Source organism: Mytilus californianus, unplaced genomic scaffold (genome assembly GCF_021869535.1).
Source record: "Mytilus californianus isolate M0D057914Y unplaced genomic scaffold, xbMytCali1.0.p SCAF_25, whole genome shotgun sequence".
In the NCBI taxonomy this organism is placed as follows: domain Eukaryota; kingdom Metazoa; phylum Mollusca; class Bivalvia; order Mytilida; family Mytilidae; genus Mytilus; species Mytilus californianus.
In genome coordinates this window covers 2369035-2388665 of record NW_026262674.1, presented here as the reverse complement: position 1 = coordinate 2388665, position 19631 = coordinate 2369035, and the positions used below count along the sequence as shown (strand labels likewise).

General features: G+C 31.8%; 1 protein-coding gene across 1 annotated transcript in view; it reads right to left on the bottom strand.

Annotated features, from left to right (window-relative positions):
• Positions 1-9869, bottom strand: part of LOC127732533 (uncharacterized) — a 43566-nt gene extending 33697 nt beyond the window's left edge. The window contains exon 1 of the mRNA XM_052241583.1: positions 9099-9869. Within this exon, the coding sequence (XP_052097543.1) occupies positions 9099-9869 (771 nt within the window). The remainder of the gene's footprint in view (positions 1-9098) is intronic.
• Between the last annotated feature and the right edge of the window lie 9762 nt (positions 9870-19631).

Sequence of the window (19631 nt, the reverse complement as noted above, 5' to 3'; positions counted from 1 at the left end):
TATTCATTGGTCAGTTATAAATGAGGTATGTATAGGGTTTTGAATGCCTCATTTTATTAAATAAGAAATCGTTATTTTGAAAAGTTGGGTTCAAAAATATAAATTTACGCCCTAATTTTGTAAAACTATCATTTGGTGTTATTTTAATGCTAAACAAAATATAATAAATGAATAATTGAATGATGTACTGCCATTTAATCGGTCCGTTTCTGTTGCAATTTGGTAACTGTTCATTGTATATATCAGTCTGAGTACTGTTTTACTATCATTTAAGGTGAACATATTTAGACTCGTCCAATTCAGAGGAATTAGATTTCTGGGAGTGCTTTTTGTGTACTTTTCTTATGTTTTTGACGGTTTGTAAGTCAGTAAAAGTTCAATGATTAAGTTAATATTGACATTAAAAGACCTCCTCACAAAAAGGGCTGTTCAAATCCACTCGCCCTTCGGGCTCGGGGATCTGAACATCCCTTTTTGTTCGGAGGTCTTTTAATATCAATATTAACTTTTCATTGAACTTTTACTATTACTTAAACTTATTGATCCAAAGTACATACTTTTCATAAGATAAAAGCACTAAGCAAACTGTCAAGAATTGTTGTTTTTGTGTAACAAAAACATTAAATTGACTTATTATACATACAAAATAAAAACAGCTTGGACATTTTTTATTGTATAAAACATTTTGAAAATTACTGAATTGTGATCAGTTTTAGTTTAGACATGTGGGACTATCGTAACATGATACATATAGCTCAAATAGGTGGACACAGAAATTATTCTGTTGAAGTTTAACTAATATTTCAAGGTTATACATGTTTAGTGCTGGATCTAGTAGGTAAACAAATAAAAAAATGCTTTTAGACAAAAGTAGCTTAAAGCATGTCAGAATTCCTAAAATAACCATTAGTTCCACGGAAGTGTCAGCATAAAAACTGACAGACATAGCTGTGTACGTCAACGTAAAACTCATATATTTGAAAAAATTGATAACAAATCTCTAGACAGTTCTTTTGAATAAAATTTTAAAAACTATTTATATTCGTATATCTGATTTTGAAAACAATTCTGAAATCAATAATAGGGTCCATTTCTTGAATAGAAAATACACTCCAAGAACTCGCAAAGCGATTTGTGCTCGTACCAACAGACAAAGCAACCAATAATGTAGTGGTGGTTTGACGCACTTTAAGCTTCTTTCGAACATTTGAAAGTCCCGACAATGTACTGGTTACCTAAATTACACAAACAACCATTTAAATTCCGTTTCATTTTCGCATTTTAACTACATCTGTTACTACTATCAAAGAACTTTTTATTAACTTTTGTAATAAAGCTTTTCAAAATAATGATATTAAATGGTATGGTGTTAAAAATTATTTTGAGGTCTTAGATAAAATACGTGCTTTTAAAGCCTTTTAATTTTATTGACAGTTATGATTTTTTCTACTCTCTACACTACACTTCCACACAATCTCAAAACACAAAAATTTCATTGCAAATTTATTTGCTGTAACTCTTTTTTAGTATAAAAAAGAAGATGTGGTAAGAAAGCTAATGAGACAACTCTCCACAAGCGACCAAATAACACAGAAATGAACAACTATTGATCAACGTACGGTCTTCAAAAATGAGCAAAGCCCATACTGCATAGTCAGCTATAAAAGGCTCCGAAATAACAAATGTAAAACAATTCAAAGGTCTGTATAATATTGTTTTACATCTAACCCCCTTTTGTTTGTAAATTTTGTATTTAATTTCTGTCATAGATCAACTTTATTCGTTCAGTGTATGTTCACTTGTTTGTGTTAATATGTATTTTGATTGAGTTAATCCATTTTCATTGCTATTTTATAGTATGTCTTTCTATGATGTGATGTTACACTATTGTTTCAGGTTAGGGTAAAGGTTGGCTAATATTAAAACGTTTATACCCGCTGCTTTTGTTTGACCTGTCCGAAATCAGGAACCTGATGTTCAGTAATTATCGTTTGTTTATGTTGTTCATAATTGTTTCTTGTTTCTTGTTTTTTTATATGGATTATACCGTTGGTTTTCCTGTTTAAATGGTTTTACACTAGTACTTTTTTGGGTCCTTTTTAGCTTGTTCTTCGGTGTGAGCCAAAGCTCCGTGTTGAAGACCGTACTTTGACCTATAATAATTTCCTTTGGCAAATTGTGACTCGGATTGAAAGTTATCTCATTGGCATTTCATCTTATATCTATAAAATACACTTAGAGTTCAATATCTGCATTGTGTTCCTTTTTAGAAAAAAAACACGGAAGTAAAAGACACGGGGCTGCGTTGGGGTGTTTGTTGGGGTGTAAAACAATAACAAGAGGGAAACAAACAGAAGAAATAAGTATTTTAAAATTGTTTAACCACTTTTCTGTATTCTCTTATACATTTGCCTGTTATTCTCTATTCTTTATATGTCATCACCCTATTATTCTCTATTCTTTATATTTCATCACCCTATTATCCTCTATTCTTTATATTTCATCATTCTATTATTCTCTATTCATCATATTTCATCACCCTATTATTCTCTATTCTTTATATTTCATCTCCCTATTATTCTCTATTCTTTATATGTCATCACCCTATTATTCTCTATTCTTTATATTTTATCACCCTATTATTCTCTATTCTTTATATTTCATCACCCTATTATTCTCCATTCTATTATTCTCTATTCTTTATATTTCATCACCCCATTATTCTCTATTCTTTATATGTCACCACCCTATTATTCTCTATTCTTTATATTTCATCACCCTATTATTCTCTATTCTTTATATTTCATCACCCCATTATTCTCTATTCTTTATATGTCATCACCTTATTATTGTCTATTCTTTATATTTCATCACCCTGTTATTCTCTATTCTTTATATGTCATCACCCTATTATTCTCTATTCTTCATATTTCATCAACCTATTATTCTCTATTCTTTATATTTTATCACCCTGTTATTCTCTATTCTTTATATTTTATCACCCTGTTATTCTCTATTCTTTATATTTCATCACCCTATTATTCTCTATACTTTATATTTTATCACCCTGTTATTCTCTATTCTTTATATTTTATCACCCTATTATTCTCTATTCTTTATATTTCATCACCCTATTATTCTCTATTCTTTATATTTCATCACCCTATTATTCTCTATTCTTTATAATTCATCACCCTATTATTCTCTATTCTTTATATTTCATCACCCTATTATTCTCTATTCTTTATATTTCATCACCCTATTATTCTCTATTCTTTATATTTCATCACCCTATTATTCTCTATTCTTTATAATTCATCACACTATTATTCTCTATTCTTTACATTTCATCACCCTATTATTCTCTATTCTTTATATTTCATCACCCTATTATTCTCTATTCTTTATTTTCTTGACTTTTTTTTGTCTATACTTTATATTTGTTTCCTCTTATTTTTCACTTTTCATCCATCATTCTCCATTCTGTAAACCCCATACAGACCCTCCTACAGCATTTGATAATTGTCATCCACTATTCTCCATTCTGTAAATCCCATACAGACCCTCCTACAGCATTTGATAATTGTCATCCATTATTCTCCATTCTGTAAACCCCATACAGACCCTCCTACAGCATTTGATAATTGTCATCCATTATTCTCCATTCTGTAAACCCCATACAGACCCTCCTACAGCATTTTACAATTGTCACCCATTATTCTTCATTCTGTAAACCCCATACAGACCCTTCTACAGCATTTGACAATTGTCACCCATTATTCACCATTCTATAAACCCCATACAGACCCTCCTACAGCATTTGATAATTCAAAGTCTATTTAAGTTGGTTCAAGAGGAAAAACGCTCTTTGAGACAGGCCTTTTGATTCGAATTGGTCAGGTTTTTAGAGCATTTCTATAATTCTAGGTTCTCATAAACTATAAAAAATCACTTTGTCGTTATTGATTTTGATAATATTTATAAACCTAGTGGAAGTAAATCCTTACCCTCTTAGAATCCAGTTGGGTAAATTGATAGTTAAAGTTTTCAAATTGGAAAACGTCACTTAATGGTTCCGATCCCCATTATAATTACTTCTAAATGCTAGTAGGAGTTAAATATTCAAATGCAAAGTATAACTACTGATTAGAACATTACATTTTTACTACCGCTATATATGATGTTAAATAGTTTATCACTTTTGCATTGTGTATATATTTGTATTCTAGTTTCCATATGCTTTCAACCCCTTGGGTATAAATACGCATTTCATTAATAAATGAATATAAAAGAAATAACATTCAAAATATTTTGAATAAAAGGAATTCACTTGACGGTGTTATCTTTACAAAATTTAGAAGTGTGCTGAACGGGGATGAAGGGTAAGGTATATGGGATGAGAGGGGCGGGGGGGGGGGGGGGGGGGGGGAGTGGAAATGTGGAATCTAGGGGTTACAAAATTGCGATCTGGCAAAAAAGAAGTGAATATATAGATATTGTTATACTGACCAGTTTACCTGTTTTTCTATGTTACCTTGATTTCTATATTTAGATTCTTAATCAATGCTCTGGACAATAATGTTGGTCAAATGTTCTACTTGGAGGAACATTTCTAATGTTTGCTTACTCTTTTGAATTAGCTTACTGAGTCGACATATTATTTGACATAGTGTAAAAATTCTAGTTCCATGATAGATTGCTGAATTGCTATATTGCATAATAATTTTTTAGGAAATATCATGTTTACTTCATAGGTCAGTTGTGTATAATTATTTTACTTTATTTTAATAGTCTTAGAGATTTTAACATTGTGATCAAGATTTGGTATACAGCGTAGTGTGAATCAGATCTTTATGAATGACAAATAAAATTAGATTACCATAAAAGACTTTAAATTCATTAGAGCTTGATGAATAATTCAAATATTAAATAATCTGTATCAATAGATTATAATGGAATGAAATGGTATAAAACAGAAAGAAAGAGTTTTCTAGTCTATACATAAGTACTATCACATTACATTTGTAATTTTCCTTTTCCCTCTATGTTTAATTTGTATATATATTAATCTGTGTCTTGTTGTAGGTTATCCTCCTGTGACATAATCTTTAATTTGTTGACGGAGGTCACTATATTGTAGAAGATAGATTGATTGGTAGTTGCTAAACGTCCAGTTGAAACTATTTCATGCATGTTCATGTAGAAGAAGATGAAGAAGAATTACATGGTTAAATACCTTTCTTATTTAAGCATCTGAGTAAACAGAGTTTATATATTTATTCCTTGTTCGTGTTATGTCATATTTAAACACTGACTACATCAGTTATAAATTCATATTTATTTTCAGGTTAATATTAATGATGTTACCATGATGTGGTTTTGATATACAGGCTCCTGACTTGGAACAGGCACATACAGAATATGACGGGGTTACACGTGTTTGTGAGCGCTCAACCCTCTCCAAACCTGGGACAGCACAACATAAGAACAAATAATAGAAATCGGTTGAAAAAGGCTTAACTCGTCAGATCGATACAAAGCAGAAAAACATAAAAGCAAAAGCACAAACCGGACGTGGCAGGGTATTTAGAGGTTTTAGTACAGATATAAAAGTACTCACAGTTATTAAAAGCTGTTCAAGGTCAATAGCAACGAATGCAAAACAATCATGTATCGTGTATCAATCAGTTCACATCTAACATCCAATGGATTTAGTGCAAAGACGTCATTGCCAGTCAGAAAAAAACATGGCCTTGTGCAATGCCAAAATATATGTATCTTTGCACAGTTTTAATAGTATTTAATGATCGTGTAAGCCAGTCCATTCGGCCCTGCATTCTCATGGTCTATTGACTATGAAAAGCCTGCTTAGTTTACATGTGAAAGTTTGTGATTATCTCAGTTTAAGGAATATCACTAATGGTAGGTCAATTCTATTTCGTTTTAGCATTTATACATCTCATTTTTATTTGCTTGTTTCATTTCCATGAAGATCGTATGGCCCACTCCCTCATCATGGTTCATAGACTTTGAAACAGTTTGTGTTAAGTCCAGTTCGAGCGCAGCCTGATACGACCGCAGAGGTCGAACCCTGAACAGTTGTTGCAAGTTTGGACACAATATTCAAGCTGTCTGAATTTGGATTGTGATAAAATTTTTGACATAATATAGGTTTCTGACACAAAATAAATGTGGTGAAAGATCTTAAAATTTTGAAATGGGTTGAAATATTTGTATTTATTTTCAAATGAAGATTTCTTGCTATTGCGCAATACTGTGATATTGTGCAATACTGTGATATTGTGCAATACTGTGATATTGTGCAATACTGTGATATTGTGCAATACTGTGATATTGTGCAATACTGTGCTATTGCACAATACTGTGATATTGTGCAATATTGTGCTACTGCCTAATACTGTGTTATTGCGCAATACTGTGCAATTGAAGATTTCTTTCTATTGCGCAATACTGTGCAATTGGATATTTCTTGCTATTGCGCAATACTATGCAATTGAAGATTTTTTGCTATTGTGCAGTATTGTGATATTGCGCAATACTGTGCAATTAGATATTTCTTGCTATTGCGCAATACTGTGCAATTGATGATTTCTTGCTATTTCGCAATACTGTGCAATTGATGATTTCTTGCTATTGCGCAATACTGTGCAATTAAAGATTTCTTGCTATTGCGCAATACTGTGCAATTGAAGATTTCTTGCTATTGTGCATTATTGTGCTATTGCACAATACTGTGCAATTGAAGATTTGTTGCTATTGCGCAATACTATGCAATTGAATATTTCCAGCTATTGCACAATACTTCATATAATAATTTACACATTATGTTTGGTGTGTATCTCCTGCCATATCAGTCTTTTTTGCCTTTATATATAAATCAGAAATAATTAATGTAAAAAAGGAAAATTATGAAAAAAAAACCAAAAAAATTCTGAAAAAAAAAAAAATCCCCCTCCAAATTTTTTTGTTACCCCCTTTTCAATCCCAGCTTCCCTTTGTGGTATGGTACATTGCAGTACAATTTCAGAGAGATCCATACACTTAAACACAAGTTATTGTCTGGAAACTAGAAAAATGCTTGTTTTTGGCCCCTTTTTGGCACTAATTCCTGAACATTTAGGGCAATTACCCCCAAACTCAATCCCAGTCTTCCCCTTGTGATATGGAACCTTGTGGTATAATTTCAGAAACATCCATACACTTACAAACAAGTTATTGTCCGGAAACAACAAAAATGCCTGTTTTTTGCCCTTAATTTCTAAATAATTACTATAACCCCCAAAATCAATCCCAACCTTCCTTTTGTGGTATTGAACCTTCCGGTAAAATTTCATTTCACTTAAACTAAAGTTATTGGTGGAAACCGAATGTGTCTTCGGACGACGACGACGACGACGACGACATCATACCAATATACGACTCAAAAAAAATTTTTTTGCGGTCGTATAAAAATGCGAGACAATGGAATTGCTATCCGGCAGCGGCGATGTAAACTGTTTGTTTAAAGCTTTATATTCCAGAAGACCTGGATTCTTCATACCTTGTATGCATATATATTGTGTTATGCAGTTTCCGTCTGTCATATGTCTATTGTCATTGACCACATTTTCATGGTTCAGCGACTGCATGAAAGAAACATTCTTTAAATTTTTGTATTTACTGGTTTCTTAATTAGAATTTATGCTATGTGATTTGAGAAACAAGAGGCTGTCAGATTGACAGCAAACGGATTTTCTTGCATGGAAATGATATTTGCAAATCTGGACCCCCAAACAGGATCAAGTAACAAAAAAATAAAATGAATTTTTGTAGGGTTCAGTATTGGAAAGGCCAAATGTATCTAAGTAATTTTGTCAACTTATAGGTCTACAACTTAACAACGATAACAGGAAACAACATATCTTAATTTGAAAAGATTTACTTAAAGCGTTTTCAAGTTATTACACAGACACGTTTTGGCAGCCGCTCGGCTGCCCGTCCGCCGTATATCACTAGATTAATTACCGAAATTTTTCTTAAAGATCCGGTCAGAACATTAAAATCTTTTATCATATGAAAAATGATCAAACATGTATTCTAATAATGAGTTTAATTCTTAATAAAGATGTAATAATCTCGATATCAGATATAATTATAAAAACATAAAATTAAATTTTATAAACAAAAGCTGTGTCATAGTTTTTGCTACCTTCACTTATTTTACTAGACACTATCATCATTTTTGTTTCTTTGTTTATGTCTATTCCATAAGGACATTTGATTCCATCAGCCTCTGATAGTATGGTCTTACAGGTTCTACCATCTGGTGATACTACCACAACACTGTTGTTTGCTTCAGAAACTGTATAAACAAAGCCATGCATGTCTAATGTTATTCCTACTGGATAGATAATGTCCTGGTGCTGAAATGTCCACAGAGGTTCACCCGTTCTTTTTAAACAGCTGACATTGTTTTCAAAGAGATTGATCCCATAGATGTTTCCTTGGAATAATGAAATACAACCCATTGCTTCCATTCCTGCTATAATTGTATTAGACATGTCATACAGATTCACTCTAGTACAATGCTTGCTAGAACTACTGATGACCAAAGTTTCACCATCACTTGCTACTCCATAACAACCATGAGAAAGTTTGATGGTCTGAATAATTTTATTCTTTTCTATATCCACCAGTGTTACCTGATTGGCGTATCCTAATGTAACAGCTACTGTATTGTTTCTGACAAAACAGGCATCTAATGGATCTTGTGTGAATGTAACTACTATTCTGATGAAGATGCCATCTTTACTGAACAGCAGTAGTTGTTTTTTGTGAAGATCAAGTATTATAAATTTGCCATCAGGTAATATACGACAGGCAATAATACTTAAAGTCTTCATATCTTTTGGAATAGTCAGTCTTGTCAACAAGGATGGCTTTATTTGTTCAATATCTAGAACTTTTGAAATATAATTCTGGGCTTGATCTTTTCTTCCAGCCTTTAGTTGGAGTGTAGAAGAGGTGGTATTAATATTGATATCTCCAAAGGATTTGACGTCGAGTAAAATAGATTGAAGAGCAGACGAAATTTTAACCTCTAGATTCTTTTCAATGAAATTGTCTCCACTTTCTAAATCTTCTATATATTTTGCCATTTGTGATGTAGATTTCTCAATTTCTCTTAGACCAATATACATCTGCAGCTCTGTTGCATATTGCTTCATTTTGGTAAACTGGCTCTGCATTTGATTTACCTCACTTGCTCGTTGTTCCATTTGCTGCAAAAGAGAGGCCATGTCTAATTTTAGCTTAGAATGTTTAGACTCTAATTCATTAAGTATGTCTCGCTCTAGATTGTTTAAGTAATCATTGATTGACTTCTTCATATACCGGATTTCCCCGACGGCTTTCGTTTTTTGAGTATTGATGGTACTGATCCTGGTTTTTATGTATTTTATGGTTGTATCTAAGTTTTCCTTTACATCCTTCAAATCTTTTTCAAAAAGATGAACTGAGGCAGATGATTTTACTTGCTTTAGGATATCAGACAAGGGTTTAAGGTCTTGACATTTCTGGTGTTCGGTGATGCACTGGACACAGCATGGACAGGCATGGAAAGAACAATAAAGTTCAAATGTCTTCTTGTGGTCTCTGCACTGACTGCTTATTTCTTGCATGAATGTAGGTAACTGGTGGTAATCTTCAGATGACATAATTTTATGGTTCTTAGACAGTCTTGACTTGCTGTGAGGTTTTTCACAGTCTTCACAAAACAAAACCTCGCATTCTGTGCACCAGGTGACAGCTCTGTTGGAGGTTCCATCATCATGGCAAATTGTACAAAAGTGCTTGACTGATGAGGCCATTACTTTATTTCTTTATCTCTGAAATATATGGAAAAACTCTCCAAAATAAAACTTTAAATAGTTTTCCTTAAAATATTACTGTAAGATATACAAATACAGCTACGCCCAGATATGCAATGACAAATCACAATTATATAGAAAAGGTTTATATGGAAAATAATTAACAACGTTCTACGCCTTAAACCTTTCCTATAATAATATGTTATAACTAGGCCTGAAAATTTTCAAAATCAATAATTTGTCCTTAAATACTTTAAGGCCATTGAATTGATTTATAGAGTTCAAACGGAATATAATATACTGGTCTGAGCAAGTAGACATGATTTTCCATGGCTATACTACAGCTCTCAGATTCATTAAATAAATAAAGCGTAATAATTAAGTTTGGTATATTTCCAAAGGTCACATCTTTGATTGAACCAGGATACTCATTAATATTCAACAGTTCTCCTCTTTTCAATGACGTAATCACTTGAACCACCAAACCCTTCTTTTATATTCTCTGTGTTGTAGATATTAAAAAGAAGGAAAATAAAAGACTGAGTGGAGATATTATGTACACAATTTGTACTGTGTCAGAATGAGCAATACTTGCTCAAAGAGGGTAAATTCTCCGATTCATTTGTGTTCAGTCCCTGTGAAATTTATCACGGTTCTACTTTCTTTTTTAATGAAACATTGATTTCTTATTTTCTCATAAATATTATACTGTAATTATCATGGGCAGTTGCCGAAGAATGATAAATTCTGTATTTTGAGTTATAAAATATATTAGCAATTGGATTATTTGGAAACTCTTACCATGAACATGTTGACAGAAAGGAATTCCCACAGGGAAGTAAAATGTCCAACATCTGGGACACTTACGTAGAATTATTCATTTAAATTTAAAAACTTGTCTGACCAGTTTATTATTTTGTGTTGTGTATACACAAATTTGACATGAATTAAATGTATTGATAAAATGTATGTACTGTTCAGTAGACAAAAGCATTGTACAAAGTTTCAAGTATTGTATTTCTTTATAAAAAGAAATTTAATTAACCTATTGTACTTTCAGTAAATACAACACTTTTTATTGTTTAAAACACTTAGAAAGTTACTAAATTGTAATTAGTTTTAGTATAAACAAGTGGGACTATCGTGACAAGACATATGTAGTCAACTTTCAACGACAAAATTAAGTCTGTAAAATAAATTCTACCAAATACAAGAATACAGAATGGGTCACTAAGACATTCTTACATACATTAGTACATTAAATCACTTTAAGCTGGTCGGTGTATCATAATTATCAAAATTTTCATGTAGTGGCATAATCAGGGACCGAAATTCAATAACATTGTACAGACAATTTATTTGAGATTTAAAGTATTGACTTTAAGTTGAAAATTAGCAATTAATTCTTATCCACTATCTCCTGGTGTAAATACTTTTGGAAATGTGATTTATATCTCTAACTACGGGAACGACCATTTAACTTCAAGGGTGGGGTTATGGTTTTTTCCTAAAAAATTCTGATCCCAAATTTAATGAAAAAAATTATTGTGGTCAAGCAGATGACAAAAAAATATATTCTGCATCCAGATTTTCCACATACCTTATAGTGTTGAATTTAAAAAAAAATGATTGATAGAGTCGTAAAACTAAAAAAAAAATGTTCGCGTTTTTCGCGAAAAAAAAACTTTCTGACTCTGAGAAACCCCCAACTGAAGTTTAATGGTTGCTCCCTAAGGGATATTATTTATTTTCTGGAATTACCTGTTCAAACTTATGTACTGTGAGCAGGGCTCACAAAATATCCCATGAATATACAATTTGATGCCACCGAGGTCTCATGTTAGCGTATTAGTCTTGTGCGCGGGAGGTCGTTGGTTCAAACCCTAAGCCGTATCAAACCGAAGTCTTAAAATTGGTATTTACTGCTTTTCTGCTAAGCAAACATCATTTAGGAGAATGAGCAAAGACTGATCGGCTGCTCAAAGTCGGAATGAGTCTGGGTAGGATGAAATGTTTTGCTGCGGACTGTGACCTTGTGAACTAGCATGTTACAAATTCGGTTCAGCGTGTCGGTCTAGTACAATGCAGCCCGCCGGGGTTTATATGCATATCACATAATATATTCTCGTCCTGAATATGCATTTAATTTGCATCTGGACGTTAAACAGCCATCCAAATACTGACCTTGACCTTCAGTATTGAAATTCCAATTTTATTTATGACACACCCTCTAGTGGTGAGTAAAAATGTTTATTGATATCCTTGAAAGCTTTCAAAAACATTATGATCTTGCTTTTGGAAGTTCTTTATGTGGCTTTGAACAAAAACATCAAATGTTTATATATGTATTTGCTGAGAGATTCAAAATTGCATGAAATAGCTGAACAAATTAAGCATATGCACTGGGTCAATCTCATGAAGTCTTGGACAGACTTTGTGACAATCAAATGTGGTTATCATAATAAAGAAAAATGGGCAAATACTGTATACAAATGAAATGTTCCTAAAAGGCGGAAACGGAATAAGGAACGGAAACTCGAAAAGGAAAAAGAAAGAGGCTCAATGTACATCTTTAATTTTTGCTTATTTTTTTTCATAGGCATGTTGCACATGTTTACGAGCAAGAAAAACAGACGGATATAAGTTTAAGAAAAAAAGATTTGAAAGCATTAGGTATTGTAATAAATGGCAGGAGATAATGAGTCGATGTTTTTGAAATATTTATAAGAGGATAAGAATAAGAATAAGAATATTTATTAAGTCCAATCAAAGGTCCCGTTTCCGAGCATATACATATATATAATATTAATTATACAGTAATTTTAAAAATATATTACATTAAATATAAATTATTAAATAACTATACTCCATACTAGCTAGATGGTGTTTGAAAATAAATAAAATAGAATATTTTGTCTCTACAATACATAAAAAAATCAAAATTAAAAATAAACTACATCACTACTATGTATATTTAGTTTTTGGAATGCAAATTTTCTCTTATTTCAAAACAAGTACTTATAAATCGTGACACTGACATATTAACATTTTCAGACTCACATGACATCAACCAAATAAATTGTTCATACTTTGAAATATAAGGGAAATTTTTACATTGAATGCTTGAATTCATTAAGAATAAAATCTCGTTCTTTTTCATATGCAGTGCGTTCTATTAAAACATGAAACTCGTCTTCAGCCTGCATATTTTTACTCTGCCCACAATTTTTTTGTCTTTATCGATCTTTTTATATCTACCTTTCTCAATAGCTAACTGATGAGCACTAATTCTAAACTGAGTTAAGCTTTTTCGATACTGAAATTTATTAACTTGACATAAATATGCTTCCCTTTTGAAGATGTTTTTAAATTTAAAATAAGTACGCAATTTTCCTTTTTTAACATTAGCATTATCGTCTATAGTATTTTTCCAGTAAATCCTATATCTACTAATCAAAATATTTTTAACTTTTTCAACGTCTAAAGTTTCTATATCAACATCAATACAGTTTAAAATATATACAATATTAGATTACCAAGATGACTTATTTCATGTGTGATTGTCAATACTTATGAAAATGGCTTGTTTTAACAAATGATCCTTTTCTAAGCCATTAATTCTTTGTAGAAACTTAAGAATAGAACAAATAATGACAATATGCAGTGGAGTACGACCTAACTCTCCCATAACAGGTAAATTAGATGACTTTTTATTTACCCCGAAAATATACTTGTAGAACTTTAAACTTAAGTTCTCGCAATCAAACTTACTAATTTTTTTCTCAATATCAAAGGGGTTGTTTGTTTGACATTTTAAAAAAATTAAAAGTACAAGTTCCCCAAATTTCTGAGCCATATATTAAAATTGGCTTTATTGTGTGGTCAAAGATATGTAAACAACTATCAATTTTCGGGATGTTGTCACCGAAAGTACTTTTTAACTTGAAAAAAGCTTTAAACCCCCTTTGATACAAATCATATCTAGCTGTAGAAAAACTTCCGGAAGCAAAAAAAAAAAAACACCCAGATATTTATAATTTCTAACTTTTTCAATTGGTTCACCAATAAAAAAAAAGTTACTTTTAATCATTTTACCACCTTTGTTAAAAATTACATTTTTGTCTTCTTAAGATTAACCTGAATACTCCAACTTTTACAATATTCTTCATATTTATTTAAACATCTACTCAAACCTGTTTGACTAGTAGAAAGAAGCACAACATCATCGGCATACATTAAACAATTAAGTTGTGTACTTCCTATTTCAGCTGGTACACAGTTCATCAAAAATACACGGCAAATCATTAACAAATAGCTTGAAAAGATTGGGACTTAGATTATCCCCTTCTCTAACTCCAATGTTAGCTTTAAATCTATCTGTGAATTTATCATTTAATCTAACTTTTAAAAAAATATTATTATACATGTTCTTAATAATATTATAAAAATAACCCCCTATCCCAATGTTTTGGAATTTTAACAACAAGGCTTCATGCACTACAGAATCAAAAGCTTTCCTAAAATCTACAAAACATGTGTATAAGTAAGTTTTGTTTGCTATACACTTTTCAATTAGGGTCCTCAAAATAAACATATGATCTACTGTTCCTGATTTTTGAAAACTAATCTGTGATTCAGAAATTACATTAAACTTAGTCAAATAACTATCAAATTTATTATTAAGAATGGAATTAAACAATTTTCCAATACAACTTATAATAGGAATACCTCTATAATCAGAAGGGTCATATTTTGAACCTGATTTAAATATTGGTATAATATACCCTGTTTTCCAATGTTTTGGATAAGAACCAGTGCACAATATACTATTCAATAGTTTTACATAACATGGAAGCAAAATTAACTCACTACATTTGAGCATTTCGTTTGAAATACAATCTAATCCAGTAGATTTACCATTTGTTAATGCATGTATTGTCTTTGTCACTTCTTTCTCTGTAATTTTATAATCTAACTCAAGTGTACAAAGCATATTCTTAAACTCTAGTATTTTTGATTGACATTTTGAAGAGACTGTATTTAATTCTTGAAAATGTTTAAACCACTCATCAGCTGAAATTGTACTATTACTTGACAATTTATTTTCATCTTCATATTTTAATTTGTTTAAAAGTTCCCAGTATTTTGATTGATTTTTTTCGAATAAATTATCCAACTTTTGAATAATATCCAACTTATATTGTCTATACTGTAACTTACATTTTTTACCATATAATTTACGAAATTTCCTCGTATAATTGGATCTTTTGGATATTTTGCTAGCATTAGACTTTTATGATCTAATCCTTTATGTATAGTACTGAACCCTTTATCAAGCCACGGCTTAGACTTATAATGCCGTTACGTCTGGATTGTGTTTTCCTTTTTAATGATTTATTTGCTGCCATTTCTAAAATATCATGTAACGAATGTAATGCAGCGTCCACTTCACTTTGAGACTGAGTTTGAATATTTTCAAAATCTTGAATTTTGACTTTTATCTCAATAGACTTAAGAGCATTTAAAAATAATTCTGGAGACATAGTTTCCCATTTGAATTTCATAGGGAAATTATCCAAATTCTCTTTTAAACAATTATTTTGAACTGAAGCCAATAATCTTATACAGAAACTTTAGCATGATCTGACAATCTAAGTATTGGATCATCAACATGAAAATACATATTATTTTCTATTTTCTATTTAGTATAAAATGTGTCTTTCTATGTTGTGATGTTACACTATTGTTTCAGGTAAGGGTGAAGGTTGGTACCTATTAAAACGTGCATTTGTTTACATCTGTCATAAGTCAGGAACCTGATGTTCAGTAGTTGTCGTTTGTTGATGTGGTTCATAAGTGTTTCTCGTTTCTCGTTTTTTATATAGATTAGACCGTTTGTTTTCCCGTTTAAATGGTTCTACACTAGTCATTTTTGGAGCCCTTTATAGCTTGTTGTTCGGTGTGAGCCAAGGCTCCGTTTTGAAGACCGTACGTTGACCTATAATGGTTTACTTTTATAAATTGTGACTTGGATGGAGAGTTGTCTCATTGGCACTCATACCACATCATATCTATATAATTGTGCGAAGTTTAATTGCGTATAGAACTTGCAATTGATCCATTAGTTCATTTATTGTATACTCTACTCTTGCACGTAAGACAGAAAATGTACGACGTTCATGCGAATTATTATAGTCCCCCCCCCCCCCCCTCCCCCGAAAAAAAATAATAATTTCAATACAAAGAGATTCGGGATAAACTTCAATAAGACAGTAACCCAAAAAAACAAAAAAATCTATATTCGGCATAAACATTGAACATTTGACTCGATTATAGTTTGTAGAGTAAATAATTTTTTGGGGAAATTGTTTTTGTCAGTTTTTCACTGCTTCTTTTCAAATTGCTTTGAATTATGGTTAGTGGTGTTGTATATATTGTGGTTCTATTATGCATTGGTAAAGTTCCTGCTATCTTTTTCTGTATGAAGGAAAGAAAACGTAAAAGAAACTCGAATGGACAATCAAGTGTGGACAACATATATGGAAAACTGGGAAATGGACATAGAAACTTGAATAAAATCTATTTTTATGCTACATTTGACACAATCACTCACTATACAAAAGCCTTTCTCACCCGATTACAAAACTGAAGTACGTTGCTGGTATTAATGTCGGAAAACCTTCAACATCTACTCTTCTAGACTTTAAAATCAATAAATACGAATTGCTGACGTGTGTAAAAGAATTGGCGGGAAAACAGAACATACAATTTGCGCGATGCCCTTTTCAAATTAGCCGTAGTCATATCATAGGATTTCAGATCTCAGATCTGTACTAAGGGAACGACCATTCAACTTCAATTAGGAGGGGTATGGTTTTTTCTTGAAAAAAAAAACTCGGATCCCCAATTTGATGGAAAAAAAAAATATTGTGGTCGAGCAGATGACAAAAAAAAATATTCTGAATACAGATTTCCCCCATACCTTATAGTGTTAATTTTTTTTAAAATAATTTGATTGATAGCGTCGAAAAACTAAAACAAAAATGTTCAATAAACACCCCCTGAAGTTAAATGGTTGCTCCCTTATTATCTTAGTGTTGTGGGGATGTATAAGTACCTGTCCACGTTCACTCAGTGCTTTTGTTATACATATTTCTATTTGTATCCATCTGCTGAGTTAAGCACTTTTTAATTGATTTTTATAGTTTATTCTTATGTTGTATTGTTACATCTCTGTCCCAGGTTAGGGGGGGATTGGCGCCTACATTCGAGCTAAACCCCACCACATTCTGTATGTGCCTGTCCGAAGTCAGGAGCCTGTAATTCAGTGGAAGTCGTTTGTTGGTATGGAACTTATTTGGATTTGATTTATTATTTTGTACATACATTATGCCGTTAGTTTTCTCGTTTGAATTGTTTAACATTTGTTATTTCGGGGCCTTATATAGCTGACTATGCGGTATGGGATTTGCTCATTGTTGAAGGCCGTATTGTGACCTATAATTGATAATTTCTGTGTCATTTGGTCTCTTGTGGAGAGTTTTCTCATTGGCAATCACATCACCAGAGGCGGATTTAGAGGGTTTTCCAAGGGCCCGTGCCCCCCTTTTGTGGGAAAAATTTGGTTGATTATTTAGGGAATCACTGAAGTTTAATTTTGTCCAATTTGTCACGACTCTTTGCTTGCGGTAGCATAGGAATGAGTCATTCCAACATAGTGTTTTACTTGATATCCCGCAGCTGTTTAATTTCGATTAAAGTACAAATGTAATTCATATGGGACTGTGTCGAAGGCTTTTCAAAATGTAATATAAATATATCTGTTTGATGTCCTTTATCGATGTTTTTTTTGTTTGTTCAATCATTGATCAATTTTGCTATTTACGGAAAAAACCATAATCACCCCTTAAAGTTAAATGGTCGTTCCTTTATGATAGGGGCTACTTCATTCGATTTTTTTTATATTTATGCTTATTTCGACATGCTTTTTGAGTAAAGGAGTTCATGTACTTATTTTTTTCTCATCCCTACTTAAATTATGCCTATGTCTTTTAACTTTGGATATAATAATTTATTTAGTGGTACATCTTCAGTTGATAACTTATTAGTAGATACACTTGTGAAGTGTTCATCAGTTGATAACTTATTAGTAGATATACTTGTGAAGTGTTCATCAGTTGATAACTTATTAGTAGATACACTTGTGAAGTGTTCATCAGTTGATAACTTACTAGTAGATACACTTGTGAAGTGTTCATCAGTTGATAACTTACTAGTAGATACACTTGTGAAGTGTTCATCAGTTGATAACTTACTAGTAGATACACTTTTGAAGTGTTCATCAGTTGATAACTTATTAGTAGATACACTTGTGAAGTGTTCGTTCAATTCTTCTGCTCTGTCACGGTTGTTTTCTGCTGTTAGCCCTGCCTTAGTCTTTAGTAGTGGTATACTTTGAGAGTTCTTTTTTCTAACTAACTGGTCTCGTCACTTGGCGTCTAGCGTCTGTCGTCGTTAAGGTTTACAGAAATCTTCTCCCATGAAACTACTGGGCTAAGTTTAACCCAAAAAAAAATCCCATAAGATGTCGTCTGACAGTTTTGGTTAAACTTGGCCACAATTATCATTTGGGTATCTAGTCTAAAAAATGTGTCCGATAACCCTGCTTACCAACCAAGATAGCCGACATGCCTAAATAGAACTTAGGGATAAAATACAAGTGTTGTCCATTATGAAAAACGCTTTAAGTAGAGAAAATCTTGTGTATTTTACCATTTGTTTCATTTTTGCATATTGTCTTCAAAATTATAATAGACATAGAGAAACTTTTGATAGCAAATATTACCAGCGAGACGAGATCTACAACGAGGTCGAATGGTCGAAATCGTAAGTCGACTCGCTATCGACGTTTGTGCTCTTTTAATGTCTTTTTTCTTTTTTTTTGCCATTTTTTGATGTTTTTGCCTTTTATCTTAAAATTATGAAAGATATATAGAAACTTTAAATAACAAAAATGATCAAAAAGACAAGATCTACAAATAAATCAAATGTTGCCAAAATAGTGATTAAACTCTTTATAGTACTGATTGCCTTTAGGGAGATACCATTTGATTTTTAGGGGGGGCTAGAAATTTGAAGAAAAAAAACAGGACAGGAGTTTTGAGTAAAAAAAAAAGACATGATGAGCAAACTTGTCAAAAAAAGGCAGGATGACAATTTATGTAAAAAAAGTCAACACAATACTGATCACACAAATGAACGATATACAGAATTAAGAAATCATTTAATTGCAGACAAAATAATAATACAATCATTTTCATGAGAATTTTACAGAATAAGTGTTATTTTATAAGATAAAGAAAAATGCCCTAAAAATTTAAAGACAACAAAAATGAAGGACCACTTTACAGACCCTCGATCATGGAGTCGATGCCCTATGTGAGGGTCTGAATGGGGTTTACAGAATAGAGAATAATGAGGGAAAAATGCAGAATAAATGGATGAAAAAACAAATACAGAATAGAGAAAAATTGGGTGCTAAAATACAAAAGTAGAGAATAATGGCCAAAATTATAAATATTAGAGAAAAATTACTTATAAAATTAAAGAATACAAGAATGAATGACCCCCTATCTAGACCCTCACTATATTCTATATCCTTATCCGATTCCATCAATTTTCACACGTTTAATTATGAAACGAAATTAAAGATAAGACTATGAAACCTCTTATCTATGTCACTTATATTCTTGACCAACATTG